Source organism: Gallinula chloropus (genome assembly GCF_964237585.1).
Source record: "Gallinula chloropus genome assembly, chromosome: 28".
NCBI classification, from domain to species: Eukaryota; Metazoa; Chordata; class Aves; order Gruiformes; family Rallidae; genus Gallinula; species Gallinula chloropus.
In genome coordinates, this window is record NC_140113.1 from 4,720,736 (window position 1) to 4,741,628 (window position 20,893).

The following is a 20,893-nucleotide window of genomic DNA, read 5'->3' on the forward strand; positions in this document are numbered from 1 at the left end:
AGCCCCCGGGTGTTCCCCGCCGACAGGCCGGGGTTGAGCCGGCTCTGTGGGGGCACAAAAGGCGCCGGCGCCCTCCCCTCATGGAGGCCCCAGAGCTGCCCCCCTGGGGAAGGGGCAGGGCAGCACTGAGGCTTTCCGAGCGTTTTCCTTCCCCGAGATGCAGCTCCTGCCTTTGAGCTACCGGGGTTATCGCGGTCCGGTGGCCCGAGGTCCGGGGCTGGGCTGCGGGAGGGATGGGGCTCGCTCTCTGCTCGGGACTCTGACTGAGGGCAGGTCACCCTGTTTGTAACGCAGGGTCGGCCCAAGCTGTGGGGGTGTCGTGACTGTGCTTGATATTTGGGAGGTAGTGCGGGTACACCGATGAAGGGCTCGGCGTGTAGGCATGGGAAGGAGGGGTTTACCCTTCGCCAGGAGAACGGGGCTTCTGCAGGGCGTGGAAGACCCTGAACCTTGGAGCTCGTCTCTGGCAAGGGAGGGCAGCATGTCCCTGGGAAGAAGCAGTGTTTGGAGCTCAGGTTTAATGCTTGGGGTCCTGGGGTAAATTATTGTTGTTTTTACGAGTTTTTTTTAAATTACTCACCCAAATAATTTAAACCTGAGCAGCTGATCATTGTTTGTTCTTTCCCATACTCCTGTGAAGACAGACAGTTTACTTACTTCCTTGAAAACAAAAGAAAAGCACCACCACTTCCATCCTAGTGCCTTGAAACTGAAGCTGTTGTCTATGCTGTGCTTAGGCCGGTCAGGAATCCAGAACAACTGCCACTGATAGTTTTATTTTTTAAAAAAAATATATCAACTTCCTTTTAATAGTGGACTTTTATTTGTGATAATCTGAAAATGTATCTTTCAAGGGAGTTATGTGATGTAGTATGTAATTTACTGTGCGCCTTGTTAAGAGAGCGTGCTGCTTATTAGCTTCTGAATAGCAGTCGGAGTCCTGATTAACATCTGTTTAATTAGATGAGCATGTTCAGAAACATCTGAAAACATCCATGCCCATGCAAACTTACCAACATTTTTCAAGTGATGCAATGCAAAACTTACATGTACAATAACCTCTGGACTTGAAATGGTTTGTTGTTGTGGAGCTTATGTAGTACATTGGTAAAAATGTATCAAATCTTTGTTTTACTGGGGCCGCTGGTTCTGTGAAGGTGTTTAAATGCTAAATAGTAATTGAGAGACTGACTTGAGGGGTATTTTCTTTTGTTAAGGGAAAACAGGCTGTTTTCTGTGAACATATCAGGCATTTTGACATACTATTTTCCAGCTAATTCAGCAGAAGCATTCTAGCTTTAAAACTACTTACTGTGCAGGGAACTGCCAAGAACAATCTAGCTGTAATCAGGGCGGTAAACAGAATTTCCCTTAAAATGAATATACTTCCTCTTTTAATAGCCCCAATTTCATTATTACTGTAGAGATAACATGCTAATTGTAATAAATGCCAGAAGTGGCCTTTAGAGGAATAGGGGAGGTTACATCTGCTGTAATGTTGAAGCATGTTCATTCAGAAAGATATAAGAATATTGGTATCAACATATTAAGAACTATAAAGAATATGGGTAATTCAAACACAGGGAAGTGCTTAATTATATTGTCATAAATTAATTCTATTATGGTACTGTTCTATGTAGTGATGTTTTTATGAAAGAAACTATTTAACAGGCTTCAGCTGGCTTTCAACTGGCTATGCATGAAATCAGTTGAAGAGCAAGAATGTAGAATCAGTCCTTGGAGTTAAACAACAACTGAAACTTGATTTGTCTTTGATAAGGTGATCAAATATTCAAGAAAAGAAAGTTATCAGTGGTCTTTCCACTGTGCCAGGCATGTTCAGCCTGCAGCCTCTGGACGTTGCGGAGAGTTATGTTAAACGCAGCACAGATCACTTTGTAGCTCAGTCTTTTGAGACAACTTGGGGTACTTGGCAGGTTGAGTAAGGGCAAAGGTAATCTTTCTGGGGCAGTGGCAACCTTCTTTTGGCTCTTTGTGGGGTACCATGTTCTTTTCCCCTTTCACAGTGCCTATTTTCATCCATCATATGATGTGACAAGAGTAGCTCAAAGAAAATTGTAAAACAGGAGGACACCAAGGAAAATAACCTGATCCAGAGCTCTTTGTGGCCCTGACACAACCTCAGGCAAAGCAGGCTGCTAGGAAATGGCTTTGTTAATTGTTCTGGTGGCAGCAGCTTATGCTGTCTTTAGTCCAGACCTGTGTTAAGGGACATGGAGACATATCCATGTGTGTGCGCTGTGTTCCACAGATGCCATGTGCCAGAGAGTGCAAGTTCCAGACTTGAACTTCAGGCTTTTTACAGGAAATCAGCTTAGTGACCAAGCAACAAGGCACCAGGGTTCTGAAGCATCTGTTTGGGAGATGGCATATAGTGTGGGTTACAGATGATGTTTTGGGGACTGTGAAGTAGGCATGGAAACCAGAGGGTTGTTCAACTGTGAGCAAGCTGACTTGTTACATCCTTTGACCACTCATCAACTGCAAACTCTTCAGACATGTTTTTGTCTGATTGCCAGCATTAGCACTGCCTTATGTAGGTTCTTTATCAGCAGATGCCATCAGGTTACAGAATCTTCTTGAATGTAGAGATGCAGTCTCGTGTGGTGATGGGTAGGTAGGCAGCGATGCTATTTTTATCACTTGAGCCCATTTTGTCTGGTTTGCTTCATCACAGAGATGCAGTCATTTAGGTAAATCGGTCAGGGAGGCTTCATCTTTGTACAGCTGTGCAAGTAGGGAAGCGACTGATGAAGTGCTTTCCAGTAGCACTGGGGTGAATGTAATGCTGTGGAAGAAACTTCACAGCATCTAAGCACATCGCCTTGGATTCCTGCCGCCTCTGTCAGGTAAGTCAGCTGTATGTCGTGGCTGACAGTAGCAAACGAGGGTGACAAGAATGTCTGGTGGCGGGATGAGATCACTCAGCGCTGCTGCTGGAGCAACTTCCTCTGTGCCTTGGTATGAATCCAGTCTCTGCGTGCTCTAGGATGCTCACCAACTTAGAGGAGCTTGCAGCTGGTCTTTGGTGAGCTTCTCTGGGCCTCCTGATAAGAGAGCTATATAGTTTGGTGACAGCTGGTTAAAATATACTAGACTTTATTCAGAGCTGGACAGAAAATTCCCTACTTCACACTTCCACCTTTCCTCTGAATTATGAGTTTCCTACTTTGGACGGGAACACAACGCTTCCCTGTGCTGATTGTTTACAAGCCAGCAAAAAGATGAGTCAGATTTATGAGCTATGGTCGCAGCTTTCTTCTTCTGAACTCCTGTGGAGCTTCTGGAAGAGCAAGAGGTTATAGAGGGTACTGGTGTTGGAGAATGCAGTGGTTTCTTCTGTTGATGGATATAAGTGAACTACATTTAAGACCTTTAGGGAGCTCTTCTGAAAATGTGTGATTTTTCTCATGAACCCTCAAACTAGTGTTCAAAGAGTTGATGTTTGCTGGTGTTTGGCTAATAGGGCTTAGTTACTTTGGATAGCTCCTTAAATTAAAATCTGGCATGTTTGCTGTACACTTACAAGACGATTCTCTTTGTGTAAAATAACCTTTCATGCTCTCCATTAGTCTTTTCTTACATCATATTTCTGGCTATCTTCACCTCAGTGTGGGCAGAACATCCGGAAGTCCACATGGATGACAAAGAGGATGGTAACATTTGGGAGTGATCAGAGGTAGCATGACCTGATAATTCAGGTGTCTGACTTAGGTCCCGGAGGTGGAGAGCGATTGTCCCAAGCAGCTTGTGGGAGGTTTTGACATCTGTGTCTCACTCATTAAACTCTGTCTATTGAGTGGGTTTGTTGCTTGTTTTTTAAGGCCTTTGACTACTCTAAGAGGTTTGAGACGGGCTTGTGCTGTTTTTGCCTCTTGGCATTGAGGCTGGAGAAGGTCTGGACTTATAACCTCTGTGTGGCTAGAATTGTATGGCAACTGTAGGAAACAGGTGAGAAGATGGATGTTGGGGCTTCTGCCTCTTTTGGCGTTCCAGTTCCCATTTGCTTGGTATGTTAGTGAGAGGGACGAGGAATCTGCTTGCTTAGTGTAATGAAAAGCAGAGCCTACACTTATGTCTGCTGCTTTGGTGTAATGCTGTGATAACACCAAGCTGAAATCTTCAAACAGCATTGCAGGGAATTGTGACATTTGTTAATTAACCATTTATTCTGTCATTTGTTTACTCTGTTTCAATTTAGGATCCTAGTCCTGAAAACACACAAACACAGGCATATCTTGATACCAGGGCTCAGTCTCTGTGTGTGTATAATTGTTGGCTGAAAATAGTCCATACCCAGATGTACAACCAGGAGGTAGTCAAGTCAAGTTGAAAACTCTGCCTTTGATAATCAGTAGTCTCAAACTGTGATCTGAAATACTTTGGCATAGTTCAAAGCTGTTCCATAAAACCTTATTACCATAAAATGTTGTTAATTAATAACTGCGTGAGTATCAGTATGAGTGCTAGTGATTAAGAGGTTTTAAGAGGTGGCAGTCTGTTTGCTGTAAGTTTGGGAGTTCACTGTTACCCACATTTAAATTTCAAGTGTCCAATTTGGAACACAGCAAATTAGCATACATTTTTGGTAGAAGGGATATGGAAATCACTATATGCTGCTTTTCCTGTCAGTCCCTTAGGGCAGGCTGTCTGTGATTGAAATTCATTCTTTGATTTCTTAATGTCTGTCTTTTATTTTTTTTCCAGTTTTCTACTGGGAATCCATTATATGAAACTTACTACAAACAGGTAGGTTCTTAAACAAAGAATGTTAAAATAAAGTATTGTTTCCTCTTCTCCAGGATTTCTGTTTTCCCTTTCCCCATTGCAATGCTCTAAGTTTTCTCTGCCAAGTGGCAACACATGCTTATGTAACTCCTTTTGACCAGGAGACAAGAGATGTTTCTTATCTCTGCTTGCATGACAGCCAGGCTTCAGCTGATTGTGGATTTTTCTCTTTCAGGTAGATCCAGCATACACGGGGAGAGTTGGGGCGAGTGAAGCTGCACTGTTTCTTAAAAAATCTGGTCTCTCTGATATTATCCTCGGAAAAGTAAGTTGAAGGAATTAGATAATCCAGTAATTATCTGTACGCTTGTTGAAGTGCAGCTAACCTTGAACTAAAAGCGTTTGCAAAACAAGAATTCAGTGGAATGCAAATCAAATCCTTTGAACATTGGGTTAACCCCAAACTGGTAATAGCTCCAAGGTCTTGTTCTGAGTTTCATAGGAATTAAAAGGAAAAAATGTCTTTTGTGTCATTTTTTCCGTTGTTAGTTTGAGAATTAAATAACATTGTATGTCATAACTTCAAAGCTGCAATGAACAGTTGAGGAAGGCTTGTGGGATGGACTGTTGAGCTGAGTCAAGTTTCATTTTAAAACCACAGTGACTTTTATTTTCTATCTCCACAGATATGGGATTTGGCTGACCCAGACTGTAAAGGATACTTGGATAAACAGGTGAATGCTACGTGCCTGTAGATGACTTAGGTTGCCTTACACAGATTAGCCTTGTTTCAAGAAAACCCTGATAGCCATAGGAGTTTAAACATAGTTGTGGCTTGGTTTTTTCCTAGGTTTTTGTTTACAAGATGAAGGGTTTTTCCTAGCACTGCTTGTATTCCAGTACATCTCTCAGTGAGACTGCTGGAAAAGTTTGGATCTAATTTTCTGTCCCTCTTGTTTTGTAAATAGTCAATGTGTGTGAGATCTATAGACACATAGTCATTGAGTCTTTAACAAAGACAAAGTATGATTTTAAGCTATATTTTAGAAGTCTTTCTTGCATGAAAAAAGTATACCTAGCATTACTAAAAAGGGCTTGGAATATCAAATACAGGTTACTTGGAGATATGGAGATTTTTAAAAATGTAACTGTCACTATGCAGTTAACTGAATGGGGCTGTGCATCTGTTGTTCCCTGTTGAGCTCCACGTGTGTAGTGTTAGTAAAAGTCATAAATGGGTTATTGGAGACTGATTTAGACTGGTTGCTTTTATTTTTAATAGCAAACACTGTTGTTTGTAGGGTTTCTATGTTGCATTACGCCTTGTAGCATGTGCACAGAATGGCCATGATGTTAACCTCAGCAGTCTGAACTTGACCGTGCCACCTCCTAAATTTGTAAGTAATATATACCTAAATGTATATATGTTTTATATGAGAGCTAAGGCTTCAGCTGGAATGCTGGAATAATCTTCTGTTTCATGAATGTGAGAGTTCTGAGACTTTGGGCTGCTGTCAAACTGCTCCTTAAGACAGCTGCAGTCATGATTGCCATGGTCCTGTCTTCCTGAATAGTATTCCTCCTTCCTGGACTGCAAAGCTGATGCAAGTTCAACTGTGGTCAGCTTGTTCAGGAAGCTGATGTGGCTAAACTCTAAATTTATGAAAAAAGAAAAGAAAAACAGGGACTGTTTGGGACTGGGTCAACAGGAGTGTGTAGGAGAGGGCACAACTGCAGCTTTGCCTGCAGTAGGTGCTGTGGAACCTCCTTCAGTTTGTCTTCAGTTCTGTGTTTGGGTGCCCGATGGCATTATTGAATATGGTAGTAGTATCAGTCCATAGAATTTGCTGTTTTAACTTGGGTACATGTGCAGACTATTTTTCAGTGTAGTTAAGCTTCGTGTCTATAACCGTTTCTTCAGGCAATTGGTAAGGATTAGAGACTGAAGTATGTGTATTTATATATGTAAATACATACGAAAAAAATCTTTGATTTTTAGCACGACACTAGCAGTCCTTTGCTGATCACACCACCTCCAACAGAGACTCACTGGGCTGTTAGGGTAAGTGTGAAAGACAGCACATTCATCCATTCTTTAAAAGTAAATATTTTCCTTGTCTGCAATTTCCCCGGTGAGAGAATTTTGTATTGAATATAATACCAGTTTCAGAGGGCCTGCACAAGACAGACTTGTGCACAATAGAGAATATTGAGCTGTAGTTTTATATTTGAAATAATTATTAAACAAGCCTTTGACAACCCCTGGTGTGATGTTTTTAAGGCACAATAAATTTTAATCTTCTGCCTGGATTTCTTCCAGAATCCTAATAGTAAGCACTTTGATGTTTGTATAAAGGAACCCCACTGAGTTCAGCAAAGCATTTCACAGAATCCATTCGGAAATATTAATTCAAAGCTTTAGTTCCTATGTTTGTGATACACACAATAGGTGTCATTGGGAAAAAGTAACTTCTGATACACACGTCTGAATATTTGTATTGGTGAATTTTCAAATGCAAACACTTTCTGAAAGGTAGAAGTTAAATGAAATTCTAATTATTTTTTTTTGCTTGTTGCACTTTAAAGTGGGGAAGCTAATTATTGGGGAAGAACAATTTGTAGTTCTACAGAGTTTGTCAAAGTTTGTTTAAAATCTGATCAGAATGCATTGTCCTTGGAGAACACTGCAGAAACACATCTGGTGTGCTGCATGTTCAAATCTCCTGTCGTAACCTTGGCCTTGAAATTAAGCTGCTAAATCTAGCTCCATGGGGTTTACATTTAAATACAGCATGCTGGCACTTGCAAGAAAGCTTGAAAATCTAGAATGATTACTGACCAATCTTAACTTCTTGCAAGATCTCATTTTCAACACTCACACAGGCACACTTTTTTACTTATTCAGGCTATTTCTTACCAACTAGGTGGAAGAAAAAGCAAAGTTTGATGGTATTTTTGAAAGCCTTTTGCCAGTAAATGGTTTACTTTCAGGAGACAAAGTAAAACCAGTACTGATGAATTCAAAGCTACCTCTTGACATCCTAGGAAGGGTAAGTACACTGTTTGGATTATGATATTCTCTATTTAGCTTCTCATAGTTGTAATGTTAAATATTTAAACTGAACTTATCAACATAGATCAGAGTTTGGCTGAGATTTTACATTGAGTGCATACTATAAAGCAAAAGCATTAAGTAGCCTTGAAGTCATCCACTTAGAAATAAGAATAATAGCAGTAATTTGGGCCCTAGAGTAGATGGGCTTCATTATCTCTATGTTCATTTTAAGAGCTGGAAATTTTTATTTCAGTGGCTTAAAAACAAGAAAACACTCTCCTAAACCATAATATCCCACTGTTTTGTCTTTTTTTCCCAAATACAAGTTATTAGACATACCATTAGATCTACTCACTGTACAAGAGAACACTTTAAACCATCCTAGTTTATTGTGGCTGTCAAATTGTCAAGTATTTATTCTGAGATCTGAGTTCAGTTCATCCATTACATATTTGCAAGGGAAGCAAAGCTTTCTGCTTCCATTTAATACATGTGTTCTTTAATGTTTTGCATGCTGATATGGCTGAGAGAGAATACCTTCTATGTAACAGCTGTATCTGTGTTATATACTTTGATTTATTAAGAGTAACTGTCTCTTTATCTGTATTATCTACAAAATCTGAGTGTGACTTGTTTTAATTCTGTACTTGAATATTATGAAGTAATCTGTCTCAAAAGGTTTTGTATTTTACCTTGTTATTGTCATGATAGAAATTCAGGAAGCTTTTTTTCTTGTTCCATGAAAACTAGACATTTAGGAATGGAATGCAGATTAGAAATGTATTGCCTTTTCTAAAACACTTCAAATTACTTGTAAGACAAATTTGGACAATCTACTAGCCCACACCCTCTGGACAATCCTGATATCCACCTCTGGATGTTTTTAGTCAGCTTGATGGCTCCTTAATTGCAACATAGAAAGATGAAAAACCTGCCTGTGTTGCATCCAGGACTTGTTAGCATTGGTGTTGGTTCACATGGCCAGAAAACCCTAATCCAGTCTGTTTCTTCAGAGAATGTTTAGCTAGGTCTAATGTAACTAATGTGGTCTTTATGCTTAACATAATGACAATTAACATCAAAAGCACAATATGTAATTTGTTCTCCAAATGGTTGTTTTTATCATCCTTGCTGTAGGTCTGGGATCTCAGTGATATTGATAAAGATGGGCACCTGGACAAGGACGAATTTGCTGTGGTAGGTTGCATTAGATTCTCAATTCACAGTGTGTCTGCTGGAGCAAAGGGCTCTGGGTTTTCTCAAGAGCTTTGCAGCTTTCTTTGCCACAGACAACTGTTCTGATCTAAACTGTTCACATGGAGCTATTAAATGATCTCTCTCAAATCCATCTACTGATGCTTGTCTGTGTCATCAGGATTCAGCTTTCTGGAATTACATTCAAAGTGATCTGCTCTGGCTTACATCTCTAATCTCCCTGTTTTACTAACATATAAATGAACGACACTAGAAAAATCTTGTTGCTTTTTCTTCTAATTGCTAATGTTATCTGACCTTTTTGCCTTTGCAGGCAATGCATTTGGTTTATAGAGCTCTTGAGAAAGAACCAGTTCCTTCACTATTACCCCCTTCTCTCATACCACCTTCTAAAAGAAAGAAGACGCCTGTCTTTCCTGGGGCAGTTCCTGTTCTCCCTGCAAGTCCTCCACCAAAAGACAGCCTCCGTTCCACCCCATCTCATGGTAGTGTCAACAGCCTGAACAGCACGGGGAGCTTGTCTCCCAAGCACAGCATCAAACAAGCACAGGTACAAATCTCTTTATTAGGGGAAATCAGTCAATAAGGAAAAATACCCATGTACTAGTCATTGGATTTGGTTGTGCCAGATAGTCAGCACATCTGACTCAATGTTATCTGTACTCAGTGCCTTGAGAAAGATGTTTATCATCTTCTAATATATAAAACTTTCTTTTACAGCCCTCTGTGAACTGGGTGGTACCAATGTCTGAAAAAGTGCGATATGATGAAATCTTCTTAAAAACAGACACAGACCTGGATGGTTTTGTGAGTGGCCAAGAAGTAAAGGACATATTTATGCATTCAGGTCTGTCTCAGAATCTCCTAGCACATATATGGTAAGAATTTCCTAGTAGCTGTATTTTTATAACTTGCTGATGTGGAAAGTCAGATTATCCAGCCAGAATTGTGATCCTAATACTAAAAAAAAAAGTGACACACAGCTCCCCACCCTCCCCCAACCCCTAACTCAACCTTTTTTAGCTTGTCCTGTTGTCACCCTATGACATGTAAGCTGTGTAGACAAACAAGGGGAAGAAACACTTCTCTGTGAGGGGGGTGTGGGTCACTGCAAATTGTGTTTTGGTTTGTTTGGGGGTTTTATTAGGTTTTGGTGCTCTACATATTTTCTCAGAGTAATACTGTTCTATTCAGTTAAATACATCCAATAAAACACTGCTGTTCATGGAATTCTTTCACTAGAATAAGCAAGATGAATCAAAAGACAATTACATGTATATGTGTATTTCAGGCTGCTTAGTAGAGGAGAAATAAGCTTTTCTTGCTTATAAGTATGATCTGTTTTTTACCAGGGCCTTGGCAGACACAAGACAAATGGGAAAGTTAAGCAAAGATCAGTTTGCACTAGCAATGTATCTCATTCAACAGAAGGTCAGTAAAGGGATTGATCCTCCACAAGTGCTGTCCCCAGATATGATTCCTCCCACAGAGAGAAACACTCCCATACAGGTAAGTTATTGATTATTGGTAGATAATACTGAACACATGTGCTTTGAAAGTACTGAGCTTTGAGTCTTTATTTTTTAAAAAAATAAAATTCTGTAATATTAGGCTACAGAATATTTCAAGAGGACATAAAAAATTGGCAATTCTTTAACATTTGAAAAATATATATGTGTTTTTAACAAGACAGTAAAGAACAATGCAGTAGAATATTGTGTAAATAAAAGAATAATAATGCTGAGTTTAGCATGAAAAATATTTTTGTCATAGAGAAGGTTTTATTTGACTTCAGGCAACTGTTAAAAGCTGGTTTAGTAGCCAGTTCCTGACTGTGATCAGGAATTCCTCCCATGAAAGTGTAGAAGTTCTTAATGGCTAAAGGAAGAGTGATGCATTCCTGGTTTCTAGGAACTGGTGGATTCAAAACCTTGTTAACATGACAGTCTATATCTGTCCAGGTTAATACCATTTTACTGGAGCATCTGATCTTTTGCTGAATGCTGCTTTGTTCCTTCAGTGGTGTGTTAATTTCTGAAGCTTAATTGCTTAAGTACTTCTATTGTGTCAATACATTCTTCTCTAAACTATACAGTATTTTCCTTTCCTTTTTTGAGTTTACCTAAGCAAAAAGCTTTTGAGCCTCTAAATATATTGAAACTGCTGCCATTGCTCTGGTCCTTTTAAGGCTTCTCCTGTATCCTTTTCCTATAGACTCTGTCAGGTTACTTGACCCCTGTAGGAACTGAGATCTCAGCACTAACAGAAATGCGGCGTGTGAGTAACTGTAACATCCAAAAGAACACAAATTGGCTTATGTTTGCTACCTGTAACCTGAAAGCTTTTGTTTTTATACCTTCTCCTGTCTCTTTGCTCTTGTGTTCTGTGACGCTTGCTGTTGGCATGATGAGAGTGTTGCAGTAGTGTGACGTTACCAGCGTTGGCTGTTGACCCAATGATCTTGCTTCCTGTAACAATGGTTTATCAAGAAGTTATTTGACAGGCAGCTCTGCATTGGCATGTTAAACTTGCTCAAGTACTAATTCTCTGAAGCTGTGGGCAATAAATATACTTTGGTGTGAGAGCTTTGAGCTTCCCATTATCTTCCATTCACTGTATCTTTTGTTTCCATCTACTGTGTTTTTAGCTGAATATAGCATGAAATAAACTGTATGCTGCTGTGAGCATCTCACTTGAGTCTTCTGTTCACATGGAACAATGAACTGTGTTATCCTAACTAAAAGGAGTTAGGAAATTGTATATAATTGCAGAAAAGGTTGTTAATTTGTGGCAGGGCACAAAGGCTGAAATTACAATCGGATATCACTAGGTTCCATGGAAGCTTTGCTATTGACTCTAGAAGAGCTGGGTTTTTAGGTTTTGAGTATTAATTCTACCCTTGGCTGCAGTTTATTTGTTGACATTGTGTATGTCCTTTAACTGCTGTGTATTTCAATTATCCCATCTGTTAATTGGGCATGGAGGAAACTCTCCTGTCTCCCAGGGAGAGTTGTGTGGCATGCTCAGTGGATGCTGCTTAATAATTTGATGTCTCCCATAGAATTTTGCAAATGAGTGTCATGAGGGTTGTGTCCCACCTTTGTCATCAGCCCTTGTAAAGGAAGATCTTCTGTTAGGACTTGGCATTTTAATAAGCTGTTTCATTCTTAACAGGACAGCTCCAGTTCTGTTGGATCAGGAGAATTCACGGGGGTGAAGGAACTGGATGATATTAGCCAAGAAATTGCACAGCTGCAGAGGTAATACTTGTGCACTACTAGCAAAATCCTACCAATTAATTATGTAGCACTGATGTGTTCATTACTTTGAGTGAGTTTATCGTTACTTGTCGCTGAAGTTGGTGGCAAATCTCCCACTGACACCCTACAGTTCGCCAGTTATGGATTCTGCCTGGTGCCTTCAGAAGGCTGATGGTGGCACAGATAGTAATTTTCAAAGAATAATACACCTTTACTCCTTTAAAGAATGTATCACAATATGGGCTGGCATTTTTGGTTGTGTGGTGTTTGGAGATTAATACTTAATTGATCTGTGTGTGTGAATGTGTGTGTTGTATTTAACTAATTATGAATACATGTGCCTGTGTTTATCCTGTAGAGAGAAATACTCGCTAGAGCAGGACATTAGGGAAAAGGAAGAATCAATCAGACAGAAAACCAATGAAGTTCAGGTAAAAACTCTGTTTATCATTATTAGTTTTCATTTTAATGTAAAATAATTGGGAATTAAGTGTTTTGTCTTCTGTCTTTCCTCATCTTGCTTCTGGGCAAGTCTTTCCTCCTTTCACAGGCTTTTCCCTTTAAAGATCTTTATTTTTCTGTTCTCCCTCTTTTTTTTTTTTTTTCTTCTGATGCTGGTTAAGATAATTAGAAGATGATACTTAAACAGTTTGAAATGCCTTTTTTGTTAGTGCTTGACTAACACCACAGTTCAGGAAATCATTGATCCAAGAGTATTGGTTTTGATAATTAGGACAGCTCAATTTCACGTGCCCTGTGCCAGTCTTTTTCCATCTTGTGGGCACTGATGTCTTGTACAAGTTCCTGCAGAAACAAAATGTATGTGTGCAGGGAATAACCTATATGACATAGAAAATCTTTAGGATTTCGCTAGCCTCTTTGTCTGTGGTTGATTGTTCCTATGAGGTAACAGCTAAATGTAAGTTACAAACTCTGTAATTTCCTCAGGAACTGCAGAATGATTTAGATAGGGAGACAAGTAACTTGCAAGAGCTAGAGGCTCAAAAACAAGATGCCCAAGACCGCCTGGATGAGATGGACCAGCAGAAAGCCAAACTGAAAGATATGCTGAATGATGTCCGGCAGAAATGCCAGGAAGAAACACAGGTGGTGAGTGTATGTTAGCTCTGGACGTGCTTAAGAGTGTTGTGTCTTTTGTTGAAGGAAATTCCATTCATTTAATGAATAAGTTTGCTTTGTTTATTAATTTATTATCATAAATAATGATTTCCACACATATACAGAGGTCCAAGAAAGAATTTCACTGATGTAGATACTTTTCATAATGGTCCTAATGGGGGAGGTTGAATCACATAATCTCCAGAGGTACCTTTCTGCATAAATTGTTTCTGTTTTGTGAATTTATTTAACCTAACAGGTAGTTGAGAAGCATTATTCCTGACCCAGGAGGTAGTCCATGGACAGTGCTGCATATTTTGATCACTGAACCTCATCGGTGTTCTGAGTTAAAAATGAGTTTTCAGGGGGATGCAATTACCACTGTAATTGCATGTTGTCTTGATATAGAAACTTAGCATATAAGGTCATGTGAAAAAGTGTATAAGGAGAGTCATATGTAGCTGTGTAATTTTAACTCTTGCCAGAGTTAAAAATCAACTTTACAGTACTTGATAAATGCCTGAATGGAAAAAGAGCCAAGTTCCAAAAACTACAAGGTGACCATCTTAGAAACACTTTTTAACTTCCGTTCTAATTAGTGTGGTATTTCTGTTTAAAATATTAATATTTCTTGGGTTTATTCGATGTGCTTTTAACAAGGATTTTGTGTAGCATAATAAGCAGCATGTACATATTCATTCGAAGCTCTCATATCTTTCTTAGCAGTTGATAAGTTGCTTTACAACTTTCTATTCTTTATTATAAACTCATGAAGTTACATTTTTTTCAAATTTCACTCTGATTTTTTGGTAACGTTTTTGTTTCAGATTTCCTCACTAAAAATGCAGATTCAATCTCAGGAATCAGATTTAAAATCGCAGGAAGATGACCTAAATAGAGCAAAAGCAGAGCTGAATCGCCTCCAGCAAGAAGAGACACAGCTAGAGCAGAGTATCCAGGCTGGAAAAGTGCAGCTTGAAACAATCATCAAATCTTTAAAATCAACACAGGAAGAAATAAACCAGGTATTCACTGTAGTTTATACAATAACTTTTTTGCTTCTTGAAAGGCTAAGAATTGAACATTACCTAGAAAGAAGAGAAAGAGGGGGAGAAAAACCCTCCTGATTCATGAAATGAGCCTTCTTGACTGGTGTTTAATGTTAATTCCCAGTTTGAGTCAGGAAGAGCTCAACTCTGGTGAGGGGAAAATGCAACTCTGGCTAGTGTGTTTAACAAGAATGACAGTGTTATTGAATGCCTAACATACTAAAGTGTTCTTCACTGCTTAGGCAAGGAGTAAACTTTCTCAGCTTCAAGAGAGTCATCAAGAAGTCAATAAGAGTATAGAAGAATATAATGAAACTCTCAATGGGATTCACGGTGGAAGCCTGACGAATTTAGCAGACATCAGTGAAGGCCTTGGGCAGACAGAAAGAAGCAACTATGGAGCTATGGTAAAAGCAATTAAATAACTGTTCTTTAGTGTATTTTACAATAATTAGGTTTGTAACTTGCACTGAATCTGAAATGAATGTGTTAGGTTGGCTTGGCTTGTTAGTGAATCCTGTGATCCCTGCAAGGCAGCAATCTTCAGTGCAAGGCAGAGATTTTAATGCTTGTGGAAATGCTGATTTCTAAGCCTTGGGTTAGATCTTGTGCTAGGATTTTGTGCCTATGGAGCAGTATGAATATGTAAGCAAACTAAGTAAATAAAAAAGGAAAAGGTGATGTTAACCCTTCATATGTAACTTGGCACATCTTTAGTCTCAGCAGGTAAGTTCTTTAGCTTACCAAGTCTTCTCTTGCTGTAAACTTCCCTTTAATCATGTATTTCTTTCTTGTTTCTAAAAGAAGCCATATACATTTCTCCTTTGTAGTGAATTAGGTTTATTACAAATTTCAGTAAAAAACATGTTCCCTTCCCAAAATACATACAGTTCTCTTCTGCATACAGCATCACTTACCTCATTATCTTTTAATCAGTGTTTTTCCTACTTCCTAAGTTCCTTCAGGTTCTTAAAGATTTTTCCAGTTGATTTCTTTGGTTGATTTGGGTATCTAATAAATTGCTGTAGATCACAAGATTTTCCACTTTTTAAGCCTGTTTCTTCACTTTAAGTATGAAAGTTGCATATTTGCTTGATTCTACTTAAACACCTGTTTGGTGCTCCCTCGTTAGGGTAATATACTTTCCTCAGTCCTTGTAAGCACAGTATTTACTATGGATTTAGTAAGAAGTTAACCATTTTATACAGCATATGAATAAATACTCATAGGACATACTACCTTTATGCCCTGCTTTACATTTTTTCTGTAAAAACAAAATGCTCAAAAGAAGTGAAGTGTAGACTAAAACCACCAATATGTTGAGGGAGGTGGCCTGAAAGCACTCTTTATGCTTCCATGGCCTGCATAAACTTTGTGTTTAATTTCTAGTGGAAACTTCCAGATGTTTCTCTTATTTCCAAAACCTGAGAGCCACTTACTGGAAGAAAATTCAATGTATGTTCATAGTAATTTTTTTTTAACCACTGTGTCCCTTTCCTGTTTCTTAATCCTTCCTCTTCCTCCTCTCCCCACCTCCCTCCCTGCTGTTCTGGGAAGTATTGATTAAGACTTAAGGGAGGAGAGAAATCTCGTCTCTTCTTCCTGTTGGAGGCAGTGTCAGTGTGTAGCTGTTACTAGATGTTTCTGATGGTAGAGTTGAATGGCTTTGATTCTCCATGGAAGCTCTGCTGGTGCTGGATGCATCTGCCAGCTGAGGCAAGGACTGTGGTTTCATCAGAGGGACCCACACCAGACAAAAGACTGGGGGTGTGAGATGCAAACGAACGTAAGGCAGGTGTTTCATAACTTCAGTTTTCTGCTGCTTCGTGCAGGATTTTTTGGTAACTTGGCAAGGCAATAGGTTGGCCTCTGCTGACAAACCCCTCATCACTGAAATGTTGGGGTAACACTTTTCCTGCCACGTAGTGCTTTGTAATGGGAAGTCAGTACTTGGAGATAGCTTTGAGCTCAAAAATGAGTCAACAAGGAGCAATCTTGAGTGTGACTACTCAGCAGTAATTTCTTGTGTTTGTAGTCCAGAAATGATTTTGGGATCCTTTTCTCTTAATTGCCCTGCCTGAAGCTGAGCTGTAAAATAACTGTGGAAGAAAGAATTTTTGGATGGTGTGGTTGTGCAGGTGCTTTAGAACTGAATATATTAATATGAGAGGCAGTTTAACCTTTTTATCTGAGTAGACTTTTGATGTTCTGGGTAGTCTCAGGCTATGTTACTGTGTAATTACTTCTGCTTAGAAACTGCTTATTTGGAAAGTTCTTTAGGAAGTAGTTCTTAAGATCAGCAGCCAAGATGCTCTAGAATTTCTGTGAAGTGAAATCTAGCATCTTAGTCATAGTAAGTTGCTGTAACGTTTCTCCCCTTAATTTTTAGGATGATCCATTTAAGAATAAAGCCTTGATGTTTACCAATAACACACAAGAGTTGCATACAGACCCATTCCAGTCAGAAGATCCTTTCAAATCGGACCCGTTCAAGGGAGCAGACCCTTTCAAAGGCAGTAAGTAACCAGTGGCTTACCAGAGACCTTGAACACCAGTTGTTGAGTAAATTACATTTTCACAAAATTTTACTATCTTGCTAAATAGTGGATAAAACAAATGATTTTTCTATTCTGCATAGGTGACCCATTCCAGCATGATCCTTTTGCAGAACAACCACCTGCTCCAGCAGGTAATAGCCCTTTTGATGACAGGGCAGATGTCATATACACAATTTGTAGCCAATCACAAAAATCTCAAATTTTCCTGGCTTCAGATTTTTGGTTTGCATGTGGGACAGGGTGTGCATCCAGGATCAAGATGTTAATAACCTGCATGTAACTCTATTAAGTCCATAACCTTAATATAAACATGTACTTGTCTGACCTTAGTAATACCCTGTTAGAGAGGTATCTGGAAGTTTTATTTGCTTGAACAAATAATTGTGTGCTTTCATATGAAAAATTACATCAGTGAGTATGATGTCAATTATAGAATGGTCCATTACAGGCATGGTAGGTGCTGTGTTCTATTAACCTCTCCATACTCCTCCTAGATCCATTTGGAGGGGATCCATTTAAGGAAAGTGACCCGTTCCGTAGCTCTGCCCCAGAGGATTTCTTCAAGAAGCAGGTGAAGAGTGACCCGTTTACCTCAGATCCATTCACAAAACCCCCCGCTTTACCCTCAAAGGTCAGTAACTTTTAAACCTGCACATAGCACATTTCTTTACTATTGACAAGCTTATTGTCTGAAAGAGGAATGAAATATCACTAAATACTCTTCTCCTACCTGATAGTAAATTTTCAAACTGAAGAGCAACTGCAACCACCATCTCTTTAAAAAGAAGCAATATACAGACTCTCTGAATTAACAACAATGTAAATGCCTGACCTGATTATTCAATTTCTTGCTTAAAAACTGAACACTTCGGGGTATAAAGTCTTCTTTTGCCCTGGCTACTAATACTGCTTGTATTTTAGCATGATGCACTTCTCACATTAATGTGTTTCACTTGTAGGTACTTGATGTTTTATTCAAGACTATCAATAACCAAATGTGCTAATAATACAGATTTCATAGAATCAGTCAATTTTATCCTACTATATGTCCACTCAACAGAGTTGTCTGAAATTGGAAAAAAATTTTCTAAGAGCAAAAGATTTTGATATGCATTAAAAGGCAAGTGCACAGGACCACAGAGCAATAATTCTGTGTATCTCTTCCTCTTTAGCCTGACCCTTTTGAAAGCAGTGATCCTTTTACGTCTTCCAGTATCTCTTCTTCAAAAGGTCCAGGTAAGGAGAAAAAATTTTCTCATGAAGATGAGTAAGAAATTATCTCTGAAAGAAGAGTCAAATGTAAAAGTCAAGCATAAAGAAAGTGTGAACTGTTAGCAGTTCTCATTGTGGTCCTGTTTCAGTTGTGAAAGTAAAGTCTCTTTGTATGCTATATGCTTCAGTTTTCTTCTCTCTCTCTCTTTTTCCTTTCCTCCAAACAACTTGTAGATCACTTATATTCTTTTATGGAATTCTTGTGCCAGATCAAAATGCAAGTGTTTTTTTTTATCACCTGCCTAGTTTTTTACTTTATTGTCAAAAAGCATTCTTCATATTCTTATCTTAAAGAACTTTGTTCCCCCTGTATCTCTTTCAGATCCATTTGGAACACTGGATCCATTTGGAAGTGGTGCTTTCAGTAGTGGTGAGGGATTTGCAGACTTCAGTCAGATGTCAAAGGTAAGGGTTATAAGGTCTTTTTAAAAATGAATGTACAAATAGGTGTTTTTTTCCAGGGTGTGATGTGATTGTAACTTTTAAGCTGACAACTCACTTTTAATTTTGTTCCGATCAGCCTCACCAGTCACTTAGCAAAGCATTTTCCATCCATCTCAAGTATGAGAAAGTCTTTGGTTGTAGATTCAGCAGGAATTAATGAATCTTTTCACAAACATTTTCAAGTTCCAGAGGAGCAGAAGAAATAACATCAAGTTTTTACTTGTAAGAAAAATTAGTTGTTCCAGATATTGGTGTATTTCAGTGTCCAACTTTATGTTTTAAAGCTTGTTTCTTGGGTACTTACCTCTCACAGCATTCTGACTTACTCTTAAAGTTCTCCATGAGTACAGGGAAGCATGGGAAGGTGAAAAACATGCTCTGTTGACATTTTATAGCTCTTAGTAGAACTGTTGCTTCCTTGGTTTCTTGGTATAGACTGTTTCAGATAGAGCTGGGTCCTTCCCCCCTCATCTGGATCAGGCAGCCTGCTGTTGGCTCTCTGACATGGAGTTTGGAATTTCCAGTTGACATCAGCTGCAGTTCCACAATAAAACTCGAACGTAGTAGAGTAAATATTAACTAGGAAATAGATTATCATATCACTTTGACTAATTAAACCTCTTGTATTTTTTTCTAACTTTTCTGACTGCATTTGAGGGGATTTTAGCTCTCCTCTAGGTGGCAACAGTCTTCACCAATATTGATGTGTTTGAGTCAGCTTGTAGTGAAGGTGCAGCTGTAAGTTTCTTAGCTTCGCATACAAAATCATTCTTTCTTCATTCCAAGATGATATGTATCCTTACCTGCCATAATTTGTCTGCCTTTTTTTAAATCAATAGAGTCGCTCACAAGAACCAGCTGAATATAGGAAACAGGAAAAAAATACTTTGGAATTCTCCCTAAGCTTTTGCCCAATTCCCTCCCCCAAACCAAATAGCTTTTTGTAACTTAAAGCTTGGGGGAAAAGCCATCCATTCTATAATCTACCTTTTTTTTACCAGTTACTATCGTGGTTGTGTTTACCCAAGTGAAGGTTGGACTGTAGTATGACTGTTCACAACCAAATAGTAAAACGTAGAGTTTTACTTCCTTTTATTTTTCTCATCAGTTTTTTGCTAAGACTAAAAGTTCTAAAGTACTTAGGTGATTAAGACTGTAAGTACTTCTGAATGTAAATGAAACCCTAGCACCTCTGTCAGTGGGTGTTAGCCTCTTACACCATTGATACAATTCTCTAAATCTGTCCTAATTTTTTTGAAGTGAATGCTTTTTACTTGAGTTAACCTGTAGCTTTCATGAAACAACAGATACTCTACAATGGGCTTAAATTCTTTTTCTTTTTTCCCCATGTAGTCAGTAGCTTCAGACCCCTTCGCCTCCTCTTTCGGAGGGGTGGGATTCTCAGATGACCCTTTCAAAAGCAAATCAGACACACCAGCGTTACCACCGAAGAAAAATGTCCCTCCACGACCCAAGCCACCCAGTGGTAAGGAGGTTCTCTTTTGAATAGCCATTTGCCCCAATTTTGTCTATGTTATTTGACATAAGGACAAGTTGACAGTCTTTCATCTCATCTATTTCAACCATGGAGGAAGAGATGAGATTATGGATAAATTGGTAGGAATTGTCAGTAGAGCTGTTTGGTTTCAAGTCTCCTTTTAACAACAGTGGCATAGTTCAGTGAATACTAGCAGTGAACTTTTAGTTGGCTAAAAAAAGCTGGATTCTACTTCTGTTTAGGCACATCATTTTGCCCTAAATGCGTGGGTCAACATCTAGTATTCTCATGCATCCACTGACACTGCTAGGGAAGCATAACTCAAAGAAAACACATCTATTACTAGTTTCTCCTTGTCTAAATATGTGTATTGTCTACCTTTGTGCTGTTGCATTTTGGAGCAAAGCATGTACCTTGCACCCATCCTGTTTATCACATGTATCATTCACCTGGCTGGTTTTGCAAGTGAATTATACTAAAACTAGTTCCTTGGATACCCTGGTAGGAGAAAGCACTTTCCTTGTTACCCTGAGGATGTCATTAACTACCCCATAGATTGATCCAAGGTTTGGAAAACACTGTCTAATACAGTGGGCTTAGGAGCAGACCTTTGCCATAGCATTTACGTGTTCCTAGTGCTGTGGTTCATGCTAAAACCTTGCAGCCAAATGATG

The 20,893-nt window shown here is 39.0% G+C and overlaps 1 protein-coding gene across 1 annotated transcript in view; it reads left to right on the top strand.

Annotated features, from left to right (window-relative positions):
• Positions 1–20,893, top strand: part of EPS15L1 (epidermal growth factor receptor pathway substrate 15 like 1) — a gene marked incomplete at its 5' end in the record, with an annotated part of 36,853 nt that overhangs the window by 286 nt on the left and 15,674 nt on the right. Inside the window, 21 exons of the mRNA XM_084276387.1 lie at positions 4,729–4,770; positions 4,985–5,074; positions 5,436–5,483; positions 6,051–6,146; positions 6,749–6,811; positions 7,674–7,799; positions 8,942–9,001; positions 9,333–9,569; positions 9,740–9,897; positions 10,372–10,528; positions 12,194–12,279; positions 12,638–12,710; positions 13,228–13,389; positions 14,226–14,423; positions 14,690–14,854; positions 16,837–16,963; positions 17,086–17,136; positions 17,500–17,636; positions 18,178–18,241; positions 18,600–18,682; positions 20,075–20,207. Coding sequence (XP_084132513.1) covers positions 4,729–4,770; positions 4,985–5,074; positions 5,436–5,483; positions 6,051–6,146; positions 6,749–6,811; positions 7,674–7,799; positions 8,942–9,001; positions 9,333–9,569; positions 9,740–9,897; positions 10,372–10,528; positions 12,194–12,279; positions 12,638–12,710; positions 13,228–13,389; positions 14,226–14,423; positions 14,690–14,854; positions 16,837–16,963; positions 17,086–17,136; positions 17,500–17,636; positions 18,178–18,241; positions 18,600–18,682; positions 20,075–20,207 — 2,356 coding nt within the window. The remainder of the gene's footprint in view (positions 1–4,728; positions 4,771–4,984; positions 5,075–5,435; positions 5,484–6,050; positions 6,147–6,748; positions 6,812–7,673; positions 7,800–8,941; positions 9,002–9,332; positions 9,570–9,739; positions 9,898–10,371; positions 10,529–12,193; positions 12,280–12,637; positions 12,711–13,227; positions 13,390–14,225; positions 14,424–14,689; positions 14,855–16,836; positions 16,964–17,085; positions 17,137–17,499; positions 17,637–18,177; positions 18,242–18,599; positions 18,683–20,074; positions 20,208–20,893) is intronic.